Source organism: Dicentrarchus labrax, unplaced genomic scaffold (assembly GCF_905237075.1).
Source record: "Dicentrarchus labrax unplaced genomic scaffold, dlabrax2021, whole genome shotgun sequence".
In the NCBI taxonomy this organism is placed as follows: Eukaryota; Metazoa; Chordata; class Actinopteri; family Moronidae; genus Dicentrarchus; species Dicentrarchus labrax.
The window spans coordinates 795061-817484 of record NW_026136713.1 but is presented as its reverse complement, the minus strand read 5'-3'; the positions used below and the strand labels follow the sequence as shown (position 1 = coordinate 817484).

Below are 22424 nucleotides of genomic sequence, written 5' to 3'. Positions count from 1 at the left end.
ACAAAAACTTTAAAAAACTGGACCTTTAATATATATTTAAAAATGATTATAGTTATAGCTTTAAAGTACACAATTATTTTTTTTAGGGTTCCCTCATTCATATAGCATACTGTATATTTTCCCCAGTTTTATTCCTCCTTTTTTATTGATGCAGGTTCATGATGAAGTTTCTCAGGTCTATTACAAATAGGTGGTCAGTGTTTGTGGGACACTCTGTGTTAGCTCATTTTCTGCTGTTCTCACCATATTTTGGTCATTTTAATCAATTTCCTAATTGGAAAACAAGTCTCTAAATACCCAGGTTTTCTGGGACGTGTGACCCTGATTCTGTTGGAGGAAAGCGATTAATACAAAATGTTTTATGAAATTACAATATATTATGATAATACTTTGTTCAAGCAATACCACTGTATGACTTGCTGCCTAAGCAACCAGTTTATGTGCAAAGAATGACCACAATTCAGTTGTGTAAAACCGACAGGCTTTCCCCTAGCATAGCGTCACAGCCATGCTGTTCTTTTTAGAAAATTATAGGATGTGATGAGTTTCATGCATTTTTTGTCATTCAGATGCATAATAGGAACTATGGTTCTCTTAACTGCGTCGTGTATCTTGTATGAGACTTTCAGACTTCACTGATTTTGTTGCAATGTGGAAGCATTCTATAGTGTGCAAATCATTAAACATGCTATTCCGATATACTGCTGGGGAGGCGGTCAAATGAGAAAAATCCATTTAATCTTTGGGTTAATGGTATTCACTTATTCAAAAAATAAAAGAAGAAAAAAAAAAGGAATTATTAGCAATACACTTTAGTGTTTTATAGATAAAAGTGAGAATACTTGGGCTCTTGGGTGCACATTTAAAAAGGTACTTGCAAATGCATTTAATGTCAGTCTTTTGGGATGAATCATTTCAACTTAAAAACATCTCAGTTATGATGACAGTAAAGATCTATTTCCATCCCTAGCTATACTATCCCTAAAGGTGATGATGATGATGATGATCTGAGGAGGAGGAGGGAGAGGAGGGGGAGGGATATCACCAGTTAATAACCCCAGCCTCCCGCTGTCAGCATCATGATCGCAGAACGTGCCGGGACCCCTTCACCAGCGGAGCCGCGTCGGGATGACTGTCCGCGGGCAGAGCTGCAGCCCGGTGACGCTTGACATTTCCTCCATCCAGTAGTTCTCCAGAGCAGCGGCTGGAACCTTGGCACAAACACACACACACACACACACACACACTCTCACTCACACACACTCTGAGCGAGGCTGCCTCTCCGGCGCGCACTTTGCTCCGACACATTCCTCCGAGGCTTCTCCTTCCTTCCTTGCTTCCATCTGGGGATTTGAAACTTGCGGGACTTTACCGTCGCAGGCAGAGAGCAAACAGGAGGCGGACGGACGGATAGAGTCGGTGAATGTAGCGGCAGGCTGGGTGGCTGTCTGCGGGGCGCACAGCGGTGCTGCTGGACCAGCCGAGGACGCACCAAGTCCCGTCCCACATCCCCGTTTTAACCCTCCTCCGGTGTCCCGAACACAGCAAAGATGATTCTCCTCGGGATTGGGCTTGCTCTGTTCTTCTCAGGTACGTTCTGTGATTTGATTCTTACAATAAAAAAGAGAAATCCTTCTGGTGAAGCACTTGAGCCAACACCAGTCTTTGTCTAGATGACTCGCAAGTTAGATGGAGGCGAGGATGGGAAGCGGGGAAGTCACACTTCATTTGCAGCCTCACATTTTGCTCCAAAGTGCAGAGAGATAGGCTGTTCCTGCCTCTTTGTGTTATCTGCTTCCATTAGGAGACTCCGAGGTGCAGTTTTTTCTTTTTTTTGGCCCCTTTGGTCAATTTCACGCTTGTGGAGCCACAGGGATGTAAATAAGTGCATCTTTTTCCTCCCAACTTTTCAGCAGAGTAAAAGATTTTTCATGCGGCTGTTTCTGACTGTTTACATTCTATATATAGCTAGTATCATTCTTTGTCTCAATCTGCTTTTTTTGTTTTTTGGATGTGGTCCTGTGCTCTCAGTTCAAGCAAGACAATAAATCTCTCCGCTATTTTTTAAACGCCACTAGGCTACGCCCTTCCAGCTCCCAGCACTGAAACTTTACACTGATGAGTGAACGCAGAAACATGGTGACTGATGGGTATCAAACCCTCAGTCAGACTAGAGCAGGGCTGCATTTCACTGCCAGCAGTACTACAAGAATTACATTTATTATGTTATAGACACTTAAAGAATCTTCTAATTTGTTCTAATAAAACAGAAAAAGAAATGGTTACATATGCAATGTTTTATAATGAGCTTATTTTTGCAATAATGTCGTTTTTAATAGATAGATAGATAGATAGATAGATAGATAGATAGATAGATAGATAGATACTTTATTCAACCCCAAGGGAAAATTCACATGGCATATTTTGCCATTTGCAGATGAAAAAAAAGTGCCAAAATAAAATAAGTAAAGCAGAAGCATAATCTTAATGATAAATATAAAATAAGCATTCAATATATACATCAATATATCATTAAATGTGTAATGTAGATTAAGAGGAAGGTGAATGGAATAAACAACTTTAAGTGTTTAAAAAAGACCCTTGGTCACTTTTAATGATTAACCGCTTTATTTCAGGGGGATTTAAGCAGCATACTAAGGAAAAGATTCAGGCATGAAATTCATTGATTTAGAGACCCATAGTGTGTGTATATAAACTGACTAAGTGACAATTAGGGCATTTTAAAGAGGGATATTCTTACCATTGTGCCAGTTTATATGCCCGTACAGACACTTATGGCTACAGAAATGCTTTTTCTTGTTAGAACATTTATAGATAATTTCTAACAAGTTTCTTTTGCATTAAAATTTCTGTATAGAACCACCAGACCTTGTTTTGGACCCACAGTTGACCTGTTTAAAATCTTTTCCCCATTGATTGTTTTCTTAATGAAGACCCCTGATCGAGTTGTGACTATTTTATGATGACCTGAAGACAATTCATCCCTGCTTTATACAAACAGCATTGATAAAGGGCACGGCTTTGGCTAAAAAGCATTTTTAAAGAACTCCACCTTGATGCCATGAATAGTTGCTTAGAATTTGCTTTCTCGGACACGCACACACACACTCGAAAACACTTTCCTCGAGTTCGCAAGTTCACAAGTGAAACAAAATGTAAAAGTGGACCTTTTTTATATTTGCGGGGGTGAATGTACGCTATCATATTGTCATTAATGCAGCTTTTTGATGAAATTGCTGCTGGGTGTGATGTTGTCTTGTTAATGTCATTCCCTTTTCTCTTTGTGTGTTTTATAAAGAGGTGATCTGTTCAGGAGTCTGTGTGTGGCCACTAAAAGCTTGTAAATGAAAAGAAAACCTAGAGAAATTAGGCTTCTTTACAGCACTTAAAGGGTTATTCAGTTGTGGACAAGCCTAAAACAACCATTTTCTGGTATTACACGACGACGTTGTGTGCTGAGGGTCACAGACAGGTGCGAGGCAGTACTAGCCAAAGAGCTAAAAAGGAGTTTTAGCATGAAAGAAAACAAAATGAGAGTGTCCATGGTTCTTATTCTATTAGAAAATGTATGGGTCAGTGTACAGGCAGATCTACCAAAGCTGGACTAACAAAAACAAAGAGTGTTCTCAGATTGAAAACAAACTGCAAAACACTTACTGACTGTGAGGGTCAAAAAATGTGGAGGATAGTCAGGTCAGTGGGCCAAAAACCTTTCTTATAAAGACAAAAAAGAGGCGTGAAGATAAGAGCTGTATATTTGTCAATGCTTTGAGGGTAAATATGGAAGGTCAATAGTGACAAAAACTGAATTTTAAATCAGTGTTGATTCTAAAATGTGGGCAGTGAGGAAATTTGAGTGCAAAATCTGACTTTTCTGTGCTTCGCCTCTCTCTTTCCTGGTTCTTTGGTCAGAGTCTGAGCGCCTGAGAGTGTGAGAGGGCCCTCACTGATGGTGCATGAACAGGACACGCCCATACGTATCAGGCTGTTGTTGGATGTGTTTCATAGTTTATGACTGACAAACAAGACAAGACTGACGGAGCACTCTGGGAAGTCACCCGATGTTCCTTAAAAGGTGGAGGATGACGAATCAGTTTTAGTTTCAGATGGCCTTTGCGTGCCAAAACTGACTTTGTTCACTCAGATGTGGACTTTAATTGCCTCTCAGATTTAATCAATGTTTTTGTTTTTCTATTAATGTATAACCATACATAATGTTAATTCAGTAAGGTAGGATATCTACAAATCATTTTCAGCTTTAATTACACTACATTGCTGGTTGGATATGTGGGGTTCTTTTTTTGTGTTGGAGTAGTTACACTTGTTGTATTAAGAAGATATCAGGGCTGCAACTAACAATTATTTTCATTGTCAATTAATCTGTCAATCATTTTCACCATTAATTAGTTGGGTGCTATAATAAAATGACTGATTGTACCTTCAAAACAATGAATTTGATCTCTTTTGAATCAATGATTGTATATATTCTATCTTCTACATTTACAATGCCATAACAATCCATAGCATACTATCACAGAAGACTAGAGAAACCAGAACATATGCACATTTAAGAAACTGAAATTAAAATAATTTGATATTTATTTTTCAAAACTGACTCAAAAGGATTAATTGTTTGTCAAGATAGTTGCTGATTAATTTAATGGTTGACAACTAATCGACATAATCGCTCAAACCTAAGCAGCCTTATTAGATGGTAGGACCCCGTCATCGTCATTGTTCATCACAATATCGCTACAATGGTTGTGGTTAATTTTGGGCAGTATGTTATTCCATACAGGACATATAGTTCCCAGAATTGTTGATTGTTGTTTATATATATATTTTTTTTTGTGTGGCCTTTTTTTTCAGTAATTTCGGTTTAGTCTGCATTTACACTTTTACCACGTGGAGCGGCAGAAATTGGAACCATATATCTATTACCTAAAGCTCCAGTAGGTAATATTTATATATTATATTTATATATATATTTAGGTAAATAACTTTTTGTCATATTTGCTGAAGCTTGCACTATATCCTGACAGTAGTACACAAGACAGATAATCTGTGAGGAAAAATCTATCTGGTTACTTTGGCTCCTCCTACTGCTTCTAATGGCACTAGGAGGCACGAGAAAGATAGCTAATTGCTGAGTCTCATTCCCAGGGCGTCAAATGCAGACGCTTTGGGACCCTGGGAATGAGACTCAATCAAAAATCAACTCAAGCCTTTAACCCAAAGCGTCTTTCTATCTTTCTTGGCTCTGATTGGTTGTTTTTGTCCAGGCCCGGTGGATTCTTCTAAATGCCATTAGGAGCACTAGGAGGAGCCAGAGGAACCTGATTTTTCATGTTCTAATGTCAGAACACAATGAAACTTTGAGTATAACTAAGTTATTTTTATAATAATTACCTACTGCAGCTTTAAGCTTTTTGTTGTCTTTTTCTAGCTACTTTTCATTCAATCTCAGTGGCAGGTGTTACAACTGACCCATCATATGCAGTCTTGTGACGATAAATACACTAAAGATCAGCCTCGCACCAATTTGAAAGCATATTTGTCATCTTATTTTTGTCCTAAACACACGTATGTGGGTATATCAAACCATCATTTCTGTTTTAGAATTAGCTGAGCTACTCCACATCCTGCCAGGTAGCCCCTGCTAACAACAGACGTAACCCCAGCCGTACAAGTACCCCTGGTTGGAAATCAGTGGATTATATCAGTGCTATAGCAGGACTAATGAAATTCCCCTGCAGTGGCTTTATGTGAGCATGGTCTGTGCTACAGCACAGCCCCGCTGTGTTCATTAGCCGTGTTAATGATTGTCCAGCTTGTAGTGACACTGTAATGTTGAGTGACAGCCTCATATATCTCCCTGTCTCTCGGCCTCAGGTTTATCCACCCTCTCCTCCCCTCCTCTCTCTCTCCCTCAAGGCTTTCAGGTCGTGTCTGATTTTCCTTTTTTTCAATCTCAATCTAAATTCCCCCTCGGATTCAGTGGCGCGTCAGAATAAATTGTTCAAGTCGTTCAATGAGGAAGTGCAGTCAACCGACGCCGGTGTGCAAACACATTTGGAGCGGCGGTGGTTGACGTCTTATCGGTTCGCAGGCAGGTGTGCATGTTTGTGTGTATTTTTAGGGGTGGGAGGGTGCATGACAGGGCTTGTTTTGCCTAGACAGCACTAGTGGGTTTTTGAAGACCTACACTGATACCGATACTTTGGGAGTGAAGCTGCCCACAGGGAATATCTTTTTAACCCCTTAACACTTTTCCTTTTCTGGTTCCCCTGAAAGGCCCTTAGATCTGTTGATGTGATGAGGTCCAACATAAATACACATTTTTCTACCAAAGTAAGAACAGGTTTGTTACTTAATTTGAGAGAAATTAGCTTTGTCTGTGTTCTTCTCATTGGTTTTAAGTGTGCAGGGCTCTGTTAGGTCACATACTCCCATGCAACAGTGAGAATTTAGCAACATTTGAATCGTCTGTGATCATTCACACACATCAGCACTTTGTTCAGTCAGTGTGTGGAGAATGTGTGGGAGACAGCGCGGAGAAAAACTGGACAGCACAGGAGAAAGCGAGACTGTCTATGAGAAAGGGAAAAGGTGGAGCTGAGAGGGAGCACATTGAAACTAGAAAGAGCTGCTAAAAGTTCTGTAAAATGACATTTGTATGAACAAAAGATGTGGTGTGTAAAAAAGAAAAACTCAACATGTCATCTTACAACTACCTTCCCTGAGTTGATCAGGATTATTTTCTTAATGCCTGGTGAGTGACCAGAGAGTTAATCCATGGCTCTTCACCAAATATTTAACTATGGAAACTCTGTGATGTACTGGCTGGGCTAACCAGCTGACCTAGCACTAATCAGTCACAACAGCTTTCTGAGCTTCAGTCTGTTTTTTCTCTTCTGTTCTGTTAACTCCACCATTGTAAACATTTTTGTCCTATAACAAGCTTATAGTCAGTCCACAGGTTCATTACCTTAGCTTGGTTGCCAATAAGTAATTATATATAAGTTTCATTTCATATTTGTACCATCTACTACTGTCTCATAGCTCTCAGAAATCTTTCTGGAGCAGTTTCTACCTCGACACAGGACGTTGATGAAAGTGAATGGTGCGACGCTATAAGCTTGCTATAATTGGTCACCCAAGTTGATGCAAAAAGAAGATATCATATAACTGTTTTCAGTGGTTGAGCATTCAATATAACCAGCAAAATAACCTTAATATGAAAATGAATGAAATTCCCTTAAAATAAAAGGAAAATATTAATTATATTGACTAACTTTAGACATTACCTCAGCTAAACACACAACCTCCACTAGCACATAGCACACACTCACAGACACAGGTGTCAGATGTTTCAAAGTGTAGGCTGTAGGCTATCTCACCGTGCTAACCACACCTAATGATTCCACAGCAGGGCGTGTGCTTTGAACAACAGGAGCCCTTCCAGTAGGTAGAGAGAGGGAGAGAGAGGAGGGAGAGAGAGAGAGAGAGAGAGAGAGAGAGAGAGAGGGAGAGAATGTCTTATCTGTATTGATCTCCAGTGACAGAAGATGATGTCTATGTAGAGCAATGAGGCCAGAGAAATGAGCATCATAAACCTACTTTGATGATAAGTGTAAAAAGCTGCTCAGAATAGGAGAGGCGATCGTCCCGGGTCAGAGGAGAGAGAGGGGGAGAGGGAGAGAGAGATGAAGAGGATTAAAAGTGTGTGAGGTGAATGAACTTGGTTAAAGAAGTGAGGAAATCCATCTTCCTTCTTCTGTCAAATTTAATGAAATATGAGCAACTTACCTGGCCTCCATCCACCTGGTTCCATCTGATCTGGGTGTGGATATTTGAGTGTGTGTGTGTGTGTGTGTGTGTGTGTGTGTGTGTGTGTGTGTGTGTGTGTGTTTTGTGATAGAGTTCTTCTCAAAGGGAATGGTGTATCCAAGGGGGTAGTTTGGAGGTCTTCTGTGTGTTTTGTTGATAACTGGGATTTGGAACTCAAACACAGGGGCGGCAGATGGTGTGTTGGCTTCTGCTTCCGTGGCTGTGTGTGTGTGCGTGTGTCAAGTGTGTAAACAGGCATTAGATTGAGTGGTGTGTGTGTGTGTGTGTGTGTGTGTGTGTGTGTGTGTGTGTGTGTGTGTGTGTGTGTGTGTCCCTACTCAAACTCGAGTCAGTGGTCCCTGAAGGTACCGCTGCTCTCTGCGGTCAGAGCCTGGGCTGATCCCAGGTCAGCCGCGGCCTGACCTCAGGCCCATCTGCTATCATGATGACAGATGTGTCAGAGACTGGCTTCAGATCTGTGGCTGGACCCACAATCCCCAGTTAGTCTTCCTGACAGACTGCCCTCCCTGTTGACAGGAAGGGACCTCTGCCAGACATTTAGTTTGGTTCTTCAAATCCTAAATATGTTTGGAAACACACTGAATCAAATGTGTTTTCTCCTCTCCATGCACAAAACCATATGATGTGACCCATGGAAGTAAATCTTCATTTTCCAAAACACATTTCAGCACAAAATCAGTGTTTAGTGATAAGTGTGTGCGTGCATGAAATAGGTTTCAAGAATAAAAACCTAATTGACAGAGTCAAGTACAAGTCAGTATTAGATTAAATAAAACAAAATATAAAATTAAATGCTATGTATGGAAAATGTAATTTTAACAAATATTGAAGCCCCCCTGTGGTCAAAAATCTGTTTCTCTTCTTGTTGTTTGACGTTGACTGCAGAAGGATGTATGTGCAGAGTTTGACACTACACAGCAAAAAGCCCTGTGTTGAATTAACTCCCACAGAGTTGATTCCAACACTTTTTTAGGGTTTATATAGCTACACACTCTCCAGAGTTAAATGAACACTTAAATAAAAAAAACTAAAATAGTTAAACATTTAACACTTTGCCAGAGTCCTGTCTTTAACTCGCAAAACAGGGTTAAATTAACACTGACATAACACTGCTCTGAGTTAGGGCTGCTCGATTATGGAAAAAATCAAAATCACGATTTTTTGGGTCAAAATTGAAATCACGATTATTCAAACGATTATTTTCTTAAACTTCAGAAACATGCTGCATTTATTGGACATTTGTCAAAAACACTTTGCAAGGAAGTCCTCAGTTTCACTTTCCTTTCCCCATAAACATTTGTAAGTCTCCGGGTTACCCACCGGAGGCAAGTATAAATAGTTACAGCGCTCCCGTGACTTCACCTTGTCGCGTGACAGGTCGGGAACGGCGAGTATACCGAGCGCATGATGTGCAGTGCTTGCGGCGGGGGAGGGACGGATATACGCATGCGCGAAATACGCAGACTGTGGCCTTGTCCCAATTCAGGGGCTCAGCTTTTGTTCTATACAACGTTGCACAACAGAAAATGAAAAAAAAATCGGTTCCCTCCGATTTTATTAGTTTTGAGATGGTTTGGCCCCAAAATCGTAATCATGATCAAATTTCGATTAATTGAGCAGCCTTACTCTGAGTTACATTTTTTACTATTTGGGTGAAGGTCATTTTAGTGTAAAATCTACACTGAATTTTTCTAATATTAATTAAAACAATAATTACAATACTCACAATAATTTTCAAATGTAACATTTATTTTTGCCTTTTCATGTGTAAACCAATGCACAATCATATAATATAGTATATATCATCATATATTATCATCATATGAATCATACAAATTAAAGGCAAAATGTGCTTTAAAATGTTCATACCTTGCCTGGCATGAAATGAGATGCTTATCCATGGTGATGTAGAAGCTGTCGATCTAGTCCTTCTGACTCCCAACAGCGAGGAGGTATGGTTGCTGACCCTGCTGGTTGCGGAGATGATCCTCCAAACTGCAGCATGACTAAGGTTGGAATAAAGAAACAGAGAGAGAAAACTACATTATTAAAGTGATTATTCAAACATCTCCCTGGCTAGTGTGACATAGGAATGCCTATGAAGACAATTCAATCCACTTTTTAACAACCCATCTTCTTTAACCCTGGTGAAAGAAGATGTATCAGCAACAACAGGGAGGCAGTTTCTTGTATGCTGTGGACAGAGTCACAAGGATAAACTGAAAATTCTTCAAATGTAATACTTTTAAAGTTTCAATGAGAACAAAGAGGCATTATGAGTTTTAAACAGTCATCCATCTATTGCTCATAATAATCCGATTAAATTTCAGAGTCACAGAATGAACTGAATTGTAATCTAATCTAATTCCTAATTTTAATAATAGTCATAAAAATAATGAATAAAGCAACAGTTACTGTTTCCCCATCAGAGAGGCTTGGCTTCAAGAACAAATAGAGTAATGTCTGGTTCCACCTTTGAGAAAGAATTACTACTATTAACTACTACTACAAGAAATACTTTCAAATTTCAAGTAATTTCGAAACATTTCATTACAAACATCAATCCAATCTTTTTGTATCCAGGAATCTTGGGAAGGTGGAGAAGATATTAATTCTTCTACCTGGGTCATTAAGAAGCTTCTGAAAGGTCTCTCACCTCTTCTGCAGAATTAAAAAAATTAAATTAAGGTCACACAGATAACCAGATACAACATGCTGCAAAACATTTTTGTGACTCCTGTGGCTTATTTCTGTTAAACTGTGGTGAAGACAAAAAAGGGGGTAGCAACTAGCTCTAACCTCAAACAACAGTTATACAGTAAAAATCAAAGATTTTATTTTTCATTGCTTTTAGCTTGCATGTGAATTGTTGTTGAACAATCATTGAAGTTGGAATGGTTTAAGTTAGTGACTAACAGTAAGCTACCTGCCACAGACTGCTAGCCAACTGTTGGATAATCACCTGGAAAAATTGCTGTTCAGTCCTGACAACAAACAAGGCTTTGTAAATAACATATTCTCTGTAGATGTTGTATTGTGCATACTGCATACATACTGAGAGCTTTAAGAACTAAAATAGAGCAACCTGGTGGACTTGGGTTTAGCATGATAAAGGCTTAAGTGTGTTTGAAGATCTATTTCTTATGATGTATACTCCAACCACATCTACAGCTTCAGTTACAGTTCAGACAGTTACAAAAATTGCTGGACGCAACCCAGCATCCCAGTTCTCAAGCTGGAACTGTGTTGATTCAGACTGCTTGTCTGAAACCTTCCTTACCCGACTTTCTATAAAGCCTTGATAATGTACAATCACCATTTTGTATGTTGCAACCTTTGTTCTGTGCCATTCACCAGCTATCTCTGATTTCTTGTATGCTCTATTCTGTTATTATGTAAAAAATGCAAAAAATATGGTGCCAAGACAGTGGCTTTAAATTTTGTCATAGAAAATGAAATTAAAAAAGAAACACTGGCATTGAAACACTCACTGAGAAAAATTGTATTGGCACTAAAAGAAGTATTAAAACACAGACATTAAATTATTTAATTATTTAATGTATTGTATTGTGATGTGTTTTTCCGACCTCCGATTAACAAATACCTTAAACCCCCCAGTTGGAGCCTACAGGTGGATGATGGGGTGGTGGTGGGGCTTCCAGAGCAGCAGGCAGCAATACGGATGCAGGACAGCAGCAGCAGCATTGACAGAGCAGAGGGAGAGCTGGGAAATTGTGCAGTTTAAATAAACAAGATTGGAAGGGTGTCCACAAAGCCTTATTGAGTGATGAAGGCCTTGGACGGTGCAAGCTTCAGAAAAAACAAGCAACACACACAGTGCATCACAGTTTGTTAATATGGGGCTGTAGAACATTCTGACCACCAGGGTGCACAGGTGCTCACAATGTTACGTCTGATCGGTGAAGATACTGTGTAGATTTTTTTACGTTTTCTTACACCCCTCAAAATCAAGAAGGCCTCGCTCTTGAGAAACCTTTGCATTAGAGAAAATGAATCACAGAAATAATTTGTCATACTCATACTTGTAAGTTGTATCACACATAATTAATGGAACCTGTAGACTGCAACGCAGCCTTCTTTGTAAAGCTTTTTCAGCCTTTCATTTTGTACATTTACGTAGGTAAAAAAAAAAGTGCAATTGCTTGGACAGCAGGTTTTTTGAGGTTCAGTTCATGTTGATTGCATCCCGTTGTGTCTCCAGTGTATGGCTTTGTATGTGTGAAAGGAGCGTTACTGGCTGTTATAAAGCCTGACATCATGACGCCCAAGCATTTACCCTGTAGACCTCAACAGGCTGACAGTCCCACTTTGCCAAAACATAAGGAACTGGTGGTAGCTCCTTTAATAAACAATGAGACTGCAGGAGTTCCTTTTCAAAATGTAGAGAAAAATGGGAGTCATTCATCATTGTCTGAGACCTTTGCAACCATTCAGACATTATCCATTATTTCTTCTTTGATCACAATTACACTAATTATGCTCCGCTATTACCTCAGTTTTTCATAAACAAGGAACAGAGGGAAATGAGAATGTAGAGGCTTAGTGATTTAGAGTCTCTGAGTGTCTGTGAAATGTGATTAGAAATTTGCAGGTGACACGCTGACTTCTGTGTGAATTATTGTGGTAAATGCAGGAGATGGAAGAGTGCTGGGTTGCTTGTGTAAAGTGGCAGACAGGGGAACCAAAGCTCAGCTCATATCGTTGATTTCCTGCAAACTGCTCCGAATGCTCGTGCTCCCACAATTTTTTTTTATTATTAGATTGGTTGACCTACCCTGGTGCTGCAGAACTAATTTTACCAATATGATGAAGTTTTTGCTCTGTTAAAAGGTCACTCAGACTCCAATTATTGGCTCTCAACATAAGCTTTTACTAAGGAAGCACAGAATAGGGAGCCAAAGTCCATGCAGCAACCCTTAGATGTCCTCTAATCACAGGCTGCAAACACGCAGTCTGTCTCTCCAGTATGAGCCCCTCAAACTTTAGCCATCAGCCAAACAGACCCTTCTACTGACGTCAGCGAGAGCTGCTCCACCACTGTGTGGCTTTGGTGTGGCATTAAGGTTGGAGTGTCTGAGATGGTGTTAAAGATTTGATGGTTGTCATGCTGTCAAACACATGTAATCTGATGAAGTAAGGTTGATATTGGTAAATGGACCTGTACTTGTATAGCACCTTTCTAGTCTTCAGACCACTCAAAGCGCTTTTACACTACGTGCCACATTCACCCTTTCACACACATTCACACAGTGATGGCAAAGCCCATCGAACAGAAACTAACGCATTCATACACATTCACACATCATCAGTAGCAATTAGGGGTTCAGTATCTTGCTCAAGTATACTTCGACATGTGGTGGGAGGAGCCGGGGATCGAACCAACAACCTTCCAATTACTGGACGACCCGCTCTTCCTCTGAACCACAGCCGTCCTTATTGGTTGTTCCCTGGTTTTCTAAGGACATCATACGACTTAAAGCCATCATTGTGATTGTGATTTTTAATAAAAAAATTAGCATATTAGGGCTGTTATTTCTTCAAGATAGTGGGTTGTCATGCACACCCAGTTTTTCCAAAAAAATGGTTTAAACAAAATAATTAATTAAAACGAAATAATTTGTTGATGAGACGAGTTTATTTTTGACCTTGGAAACTATGTTGTTTTTGTTTCAGGAAGCTCCAGGAAAAGCTATTAAGTAGACCTTAAGTTAAGACAATTATATTTTTTTCAGGAGTGCACTTATTGATTTCCAAAGGGCCATACCATACCAAATCTAGAAGGGCGTGATAAACATACATAACCTTTTTTAAACCATTACCTTACCCCCAACACAGAACATATTCTCCCCACATGTAAGAAAAAACTGAAAATAAATACACAAAGAAATTAAAATGAATAAGAAAACACCAACACCAAGACAGAATGTTCATGTAATTGCATGTTTGACACTGGGACCTACATGGAGATGTATCCCAAGACTTCAATCCATGCTAGTCTAGAGACCACTCCAAAGAGTGTGGGCTCCATGATCTCCAATATAGTCCAGAAAGGGGTCCCAAATATGAAAAAAATATTATTAATGTTGGGATCTGGCCATGTGCTTAAACAAAGAAATGGTCATTACTACAGTGAGGCCCTTATGTAAGCAATAAAGCCTGCTTGTAGTGACTGAAGACAAAGAAAAAGGGCCCGCCAGATCACAGACCCCTCAGCAGGGGGCCGAGAGTGCGGCCAAGGTGTGATATGAAAGCACACGACAAAGGATTATAGGACGGCACGAGAGCCTGCTTTTTCCTGCCATCCCTGGCCAGCGCACCGCTAACGGGAGTCAACATCTGTAGCTTTAACCAGAAAGTCTTCCAGCTGACTTAACGGGAGCAACACGATGTTAACGCTGAGTCGTTAACTCTGCAGAGCAACGAGCGAAACGCCTTTTCCTCTTGCTACTTGAGCCAGCGGACATCGCACAGCAGAGACAGTTTGGACTTCAGAACCACAACTCTGATCAGCCTGGCTTACAGGACTACCAGCTGATCCACGCAGCACCCGCGACTCTTCTTCATCTTCCTTTGGACCGTCAGTACTGGGCACAGACAGATAACTTAACAGAGTTAACGGCTAAACAAGGACTGTTTAATGACTGTTAATGTTACTGATGTGTTTTATTCAGGTTGTTGTGGTATTGTGGTGTTGATTTGATTCACTCAGGTTACTGTAGTAACTGTAGTCTTTCAGACAGTGCTAAGGTGATGTTAGTTTAATGTTATGCTTCACACAGACACCGTCTTTGCATGCAACTAACTCCCTTTTAACGGCACCGTTAATCTACGATCACACACACACATATTCGGCCTAAACCTCAGCACACACACGAGGAGAGGGATTCAAACCCTCCCGCTTCTACATGCTCTTTGTCTCTCACCAACACGTGTTTCATACATTGAAACATCTGGTTAGAGGACAAAGGACACACACCATACACACATACACACACACACACACACACACACACACACACACACACACACACACACACACACACACACACACACACACACACACACACACCTTTTCCCTCTAACTTAGTTCCTTTAAGTTAGATTGTATAAAGTGTCATTTCCTCTGTTTGCCTTTATTATTCCTTTAATAAATCTACATATGGTGGCCTATTTAATTTCGTACAAAAGTGAGTGATACCAACCTCTTCTATGTAGAACTCCAAAACTCCCACTTTAGCTAATGATTTTGGTTGTAGTTATTAATTTAATTATTAATCTGACTTCTGAATTAATAGTTTAGTGTATTTTTATGAGACTGATCAATTATTGGCTATTGTTTCCCTTATTTAAGGATGGTGCCCTGAGGATCTTTAATATTAATTAAAGTCTCATCTCATCTCTCATCTCATCTTCATCCGCTTCATCCGCGGGGGTAGCAAGTCCAGCAGAGGACCCCAAACTTCCCTTTCCCTGGCCATATCGCCCAACTCTGACTGGGGGATCCCGAGGCGTTCCCAGGCCAGTGTTGAGATATAATCTCTCCACCTGGTCCTCGGTCTATTATCTTTTGATAATTATACATTTTGACAACCATTAATTGATTAAACTAATACAGTTAGACCCGACGATGTGGAGCCCGACATTAATAATAATAATTTCAACTACCTTAAAATCGTTTGCATCTGTTTTTGAGGTCCTGGGAATGAGAATGGGCGGTGAAGTGTGTAGGAGGATCTACAGTGGCTGCAAAACTGGCAAAGAAAGGTGAAAGGCCCTCTCTACAGACAGTGTTTGGTTTGCCCGTTCTGGGCTACTGTAGAAATATGATGTTTCAACATTGCAGCTTCCATGGAAGGAGACCTGCAGCGTGTATAGACTCAATGCACATACATCAAGCGAACCAATCACAGTTTTTGCGGTTTGTGTCGTCATAATGTTTCCAGAGAGGAGCATGGTTCAACGTCTGTAGATAAAAACAGCTCATTCTAAAGTACCAAAAACACAACGATTCCTATATTCAGCTGATTATACACTAATGAAAACATACTATTATATTACATTTCTGACAACAGATCCTTCTAAATGTTACACACTGGACCTTTACATAAAAATATGGTTGAAAACCCCAGAAAAAGCTGGTAGGGGAGAGTGGGGTAAGATGAGCCATTTTTCATATTTAGGATCACTACATCAAGGCAGTCATAGTTTTGTCGCTAACTAATATATCTGCATATATTTAAGGATGTTGTGCGTCCCTTCAAACAAACAGAATAAGTGTAAACATAATAATATAGCATGTCCAAAAAAGTGGTCTCGTGGCTCAACTTACCATGTGTATGGGGTAAGTTGAGCCATTTTAACATGAGAATGCCTTAAAGTGTGCTTAAGAAGAGAACATTAACAGCTGTGTTTTTGGAATATACACAGAATATGTTTTTGGATACACTTATTGAGTGTATTTTGGCTGTAGCCACCGGCTCAACTTACCCCTGGCCAAATGGCTCAACTTACCCCAGAGCTACCATTTTGACTTTATTAGTCCCCACAGTTAAAATGGTGCACTTTTATGCTAGGTTTATGAGCTCATGTTGTAGCTCATAGATACCACAACTGATGTATAAAACAAATTTAAAATCATCTATTTTGATCTAAACACAATTCTCATGAAACTTATGATAGACTAAATTTTTTGGAAATAAATATCTAACCACTTTACCCATGTGGTTCTTACATTCACAGACTCCATGAAATGATGCCTTCCTCCTAAATATTTGGTCACATGATCAATGTTTTTTATCATTTCCTAGCAACAAGGGGTGGCTCAACTTACCCTTTGGCTCAACTTACCCCACTCTCCCCTAAGTGGACTTTGAATTCCAAAGTATTTCAAGCTGTGTAGATTTAAGCCAGCTCGAATGTGAAACACTATGAATGACTCCATCTCCTGATAAATTTGTGTGGTAAGGTTAAAAGCTAGAAGGTCGATCTGGAGTTAGTTTTGTTGAACATCAGATGGGCAGTTTATCGATAGGGCAACAAGCTGTGGGATAGGTCAGATTGACAGTGTGATTGTCCCCACAGAACTATAAGCTATGGCCTGCTGAGCTTAGACTTTGGAATTTCAATTTGATTAGATATTTAAATTTTTGTGTTCAAATAGCAGCAAATTTCAAATAAAAAAAGATGGCCATCGACCATACTTTGAATTGCATGTTTAGATACCAAAGCTCTACTTCAGCTTTACAGCACAGTAAAATGCTAATGAATAATTGAACTGGCTTTCTATACTGATTACCTCCAAAATGGTTCCTCCACACATCTTAAACTGACATGGCATTTAAGTGAGAATCTATGGGATTATGTCTATATTTTGCCTCTTTGATTCTGAAGCTCTGTTTTACAGCAAACATTGTGGTCACCACTGAGACCTCCTTTTCCCTGAGGTTTTTTTTTCTTGGATGTCCAATTTAAATTTAAAGATGTCTGATGGCTTTCTTTTCTTCTTCTGCTGATTCGTCTGAATTTGCCATCACTTTTCATTCTGACCAACCAGTTACTCTCTTTGTTCCAAACAAAACCCAAAATGTGAAACACATCACTTCCACTTCTCATCACAGTGCTGGGAATACTTTTCACCCAGAGAAACACTTAATTCTCCTGTTCGTTCACCACGGCTAGCTCTGAGTTTTTCTGTGCCAAATATAAGATATTTGTACAGAGCAGCTGATAACAGCCAGTATATTCCGACCAGGTAAGTCAGCGAGACAGTGCGGTTGTAATAATAGAAGTGGAATCACACTGTGGATTGCCTGCAGTTGTGCTGTAATCGAGTACAGCATGTGTCAGATGAACTCCAACTCGGTGGCACACGATGTAAAATACACTGTGAAGACCTGGAGGAGCTAGTGCTGTTTGTTTATGCTAATTATATTGCCACCTCAGAATTCATGTGGTAATGATTTATTGATGCTGAAGTGCATCATTAATAGATGATGAGCTGGTGTTTGAGCTGATACCTGTGATAGGTGAAGTAGCTGCAGGTGGTTGTTGTATTGACCTCTGTATCACACTTCATTGCCATAGGGCAGCTTGTGATTGATTTGTTTATATGTTTGTTTATATGTTGTTTATCTGACCCTCACACACAAAGTGCTAAGAGTATAATGATGACACTTGGGGATATTCTACATAATTTCCTATTCTCAGAATTACCCAAAAAGGGTGGTACAGTTACTGTATCGTAACCCCTGTATTGTTATACTATACGTAACACAATAGGGTTACAATTCAGTATATTGCATTATATTATGATACTGTCAGCAAAGTGATATATTACAATTTTTCTAATTTTAACTTCATAGTATAAAGAACACACGGCCATATGCATGAAATCTTTTTTTAGTTTACTTTTGTTATGCAACCAGAACAGTGGGATCTGTATTTGTCACACTCCCTGTAACATCCAACATCATATCCCTCAGTTTATGTTTAAAACATTGCTATCTAACGGTTGCGACTTTAAACAAAACACAAAATGAACCACTGCTTTGAGTCTTTATGTGTAAACTATCTATTCGATAGTGTTTTTGAGAATCAATACTTTACAACCCTAATATTGCTATATCATCAGCTATGTATTTTAGTGACAGAAACAGTTTTTGTGTCCATTTCTCCCCCATCTCACAGAGGAAATATGCTTCCATTTGATCAAATCTGTCAGTCCACACTGACTGCAAAACCTGCATGTTTTTTACACTCTATTGTCTATTTTGTCCCTCCGGCGTAATAAGGAATTATCTCTACAGACAGCTGTTTACATCACACAAATCTCCCACTCTTTATATGTGGTGTACTTATCAACGGTATTTGTAATGATTGGTTTCTTTGTGTAAAAAACAATATGGAATCTGTTTTGTGTTAACATATTCAAACACAGCTAATTAAATATCAAACAAAAATTTGAGAAAGAATAAAAATAACTGAAGAAAAAAAGTCATCTTCATAGTAAAAAGTATAACTTGCGAACAAATAATCGTGTAAACTATCAAGGGGTCGTCCCCATTGGCTTACAAGTTTTTGATTGACTGCTCGGGTCCCTGGACGTTTTTCAGTGCAGCAAGTTTCGGTTATGGTGAGAAAAACGTCAAGACAATGTACACACTTACAATTTATTGATCTCGTATGGATCCAGTAAAGTTAGCAAGTGGGTAATGAATGCTCAGTGCTGCTATTTAGGGTGTGTGTAAGTGGTACTTTTGAGATTACATGTTTTTGCTTTTTCTCTCTAAAATTCTTATTTTTGTTTGATATTTAAGAAGTTTAGTTTGATTTACACAAATATGCTTCCATATAAGTGTTCTCTCTCTAACCCCATCGGATCGAGGCAGACGACCACCCACCTAGAGCTGGGGTCTGTCCTAGGTTTCTGCCTCTTAAAAGGCAGTTTTTCCTTGCCGACGTCGCCAAGTGCTTGCTCATGGTGGTACTGTTGGGTCTCTGTAAATAATGTTATACGGAGTTCGGTCTAGACCTGCTCTATTTAAAAAGTGTCTTGCGATAACTTCTGTTATGAATTGGCGCTATACAAATAAAACTTAATTGAATTGAACTGAATATATATGCTCTAAGTTTGTATTTTTACATAATATTACAATCTTAGATCCAACAATAGACTTAAAGGTGCCACATATGAGTCTGGAAAAAGGAGTCTATTTTACTATGGTCCTTGGTCTTAAAACGACATGCAGTCTAGACTTAATCTTGCCCAATCAATTTCTGTGCTCATTCAACCCCTGTGGATGATGTGTGTGTTTTTTTTACCTGGTGAAATTTATGTTAAATAAAATAAATCAATGTACTATGTAAATAACTTGCGTTGCCATCCGGGAGTCTTCTCACCGTGAGGTTGTCAGGCACCCAGCCAAGAAACCACCTGGCACATAACCCCCCTAAAAATTAAGCAAATGGTGAAAATGATTGCGTGTTGATTAAATCCATTCGTGTCAATGTACTATCCACACAATAACACCAAAACTTTTTAGATATATTTTTAGGCCTTTATTTGATAGGACAGGTAAAAATAGACAGGAAAGGGGGGTGAGAGGGGGGGGGGTTAGAGGTGACATGCAGCAAAGGGCAGATGAGCAGATGAATGTGAAAACATCCTTCTAGTGTCAAACTCTCACAGACAGCATTCAAACATCACACTGTAGGGACAAGAAGAAACACTGATTTCTGACTGGAGGGGACTTTAAAGAGTGCATAGAACACTTGTTGTAAGCCTACCTGCCTCTGAAATCATTATCTGTATTCTGTAAAGTAATTCAACACTACTATAGCTGACCCCGTTGCTGTGGAGAGTAAATCTGTTTCGATGGGAGAGTGTGCTCCAACATGTATGGCTCTTGGGAGTGAGTCAGAGAAAATGAAGCAGCACATTCCGCTCAAAACCTGGAACGCTTGGCGAGAAACGTGACCTGCACTCGCTGGATTGAGCGAATGTTAAACAAACATGCTCAGTATGAATGATGGTCTTCCTCGAAGCAGCTCTCCAGACTCTTCTGTGTGTTCACACAGTGCTGGCGTGCAGCAGATGGCATACTGGATGTTCATTGTTTTCAATGGGAAAACAATGATGAACTCCACCAGCGCTGATGGAGAGTGCTGCGTGCTGCCTGCAGACATAGTGTGGCAACAAAAGTTTAATCTTCCCTTCTGCTGTCTACTGATGACAAACAGGTTTTGGAAATTCTACCAAAATGATGGCACGTACATTTATTTATCGACATGTACTCTTTTCCAGTGAAGATAAATAAGTGAAGAGCCTTCCTCCTCTGACTGAACATTTTGGAGTCTGGGAGGAAAATGGCTCACTGCTAGCTAAACAATTTCACTTCCATGCTTGGCCCTCTTTGTAGTCAGTCAGGCCCTTCTGGCTTGGCAACATACACACACTGTGGCTTGGACTTCCTGTGGGAACACCTCTTGAGAAACTCCTAAAGGGGGCTACCACTACAATAACAAGGCAACAAAAACACTGGCTACCTTATTCATTTCAGTGGGACTTTGGTTCAGTGGGGGGTCCTGTCACAGAGAGGCAGAGTAGTATGGAAGAAAAGGTTGGCTCTGGCTCTGTTACATTGTAAGTTGGCACTGTACAATGTATTTGCCACACAGCATTAATTTGCTTCTTCACCAGCATTTAGACTGAGACGAAAACCATAACGACAGATTCTGTTCCAACAGTAAGAGAACCTCATTTAAAACCCACCATGTTCTCACTCTCCACTCATCAAACACTGCAGCTTGGTCAGTGGCCACCAGCTTCAGAATATGGCGCTGTAGTGATCCATCTAGTGTCATTTCCGTACACGCAGGGCTCCGTGGTCAATAAATATGCAACGTCTGGTCAGACTTTCAAAATAAAGCTTTCGTGATTAAAGCTGTGTAACTGTTGCAATAAATGTGATGTAACTTAAAGGTCCAGTGTGTAACATTGAGGAGGATCTATTGTCAGAAATGGAATCTAATATTTATAGATATGTTTTCATTAGTGTATAATCAGCTGAATATAAGAATTGTTGTGTTTCTGTCACCTTAGAATGAGCTGTTTTATCTACAAACACCATGAGTCCGCCAGTAGCCCAGAATGGACAAACCAAACACTATGTAACTCATAAGAAGTCAATTTATACGAACAGCGGTCTCCAGGGTGAAAGTCTTGTGTTTCTTTTGGGCCATAATCGTTCCCTAACCATAACCAAGTGTTTATTGTAACCATAGCGACAAAGCTCCCCTAACCTTAGCAAAGTACATGTTTATGTTGTTTTTGTGCCTAAACCTAACCAAAGTTTAACCATAGCATTGTTTTCAGCACTGATTTGTTTTCTAAGGCACAGACAGATGATATCATTCTGCTGATGGAGCATTATAAAGAATATCACGGTCATGGTTAGAGACCAATATTTACTATTGGTAGGAAATGGGATGTAAATCCACTCTGACCTCTTCCCTACAGTGGCTTTTGACATTTGCATGTTATGGTGCATTTCCTGTATTTGCTCTGGATGAAAACATTTGTCACATGCTGTTATAACAAGTATCACATGGAAAAGCAGCAAAATCAAATGTGGGATCCTCATTATTAATGATTTTATTGACCACCTTTGGTGGTAAGCAGTCACTGCTTTGGTTTTCTGCAGTGAGGGTATCCGCTTACATTTCTTTTAGTTTTTCCTGTATATTCCAACGGAAAGCTCAGTAAAGGCCAGCAGACAGCGCAGTGTTTTTGATGTGGTATTAGACTGTCTGGAGCAGTGACACAGAGCCAGAGTGGTCTTCTTATGCTGGGTTCACTCGTCTGTGAGGCATGGAATAAAGCTGGTTTGATTAGTGTCACAGTATAGAAAAATTATAATGTAAAACATTAGCTATTAGTAATAATATACATGAATGACATAATGTTGGCTTTGCTTGTCTTCTTTTCCTCTGGGTTAGATTTCTCTGTAACCTACTTTAATATCTTATCATCT

The 22424-nt window shown here is 39.7% G+C and overlaps 1 protein-coding gene across 1 annotated transcript in view; it reads left to right on the top strand.

Moving 5' to 3' along the window:
• The first annotated feature begins 661 nt into the window (after positions 1 to 661).
• gfra3 (GDNF family receptor alpha 3) overlaps positions 662 to 22424 on the top strand; it is a 65690-nt gene continuing 43927 nt past the window's right edge. The window contains exon 1 of the mRNA XM_051421253.1: positions 662 to 1590. Coding sequence (XP_051277213.1) covers positions 1551 to 1590 — 40 coding nt within the window. The 5' untranslated portion in view covers positions 662 to 1550. The remainder of the gene's footprint in view (positions 1591 to 22424) is intronic.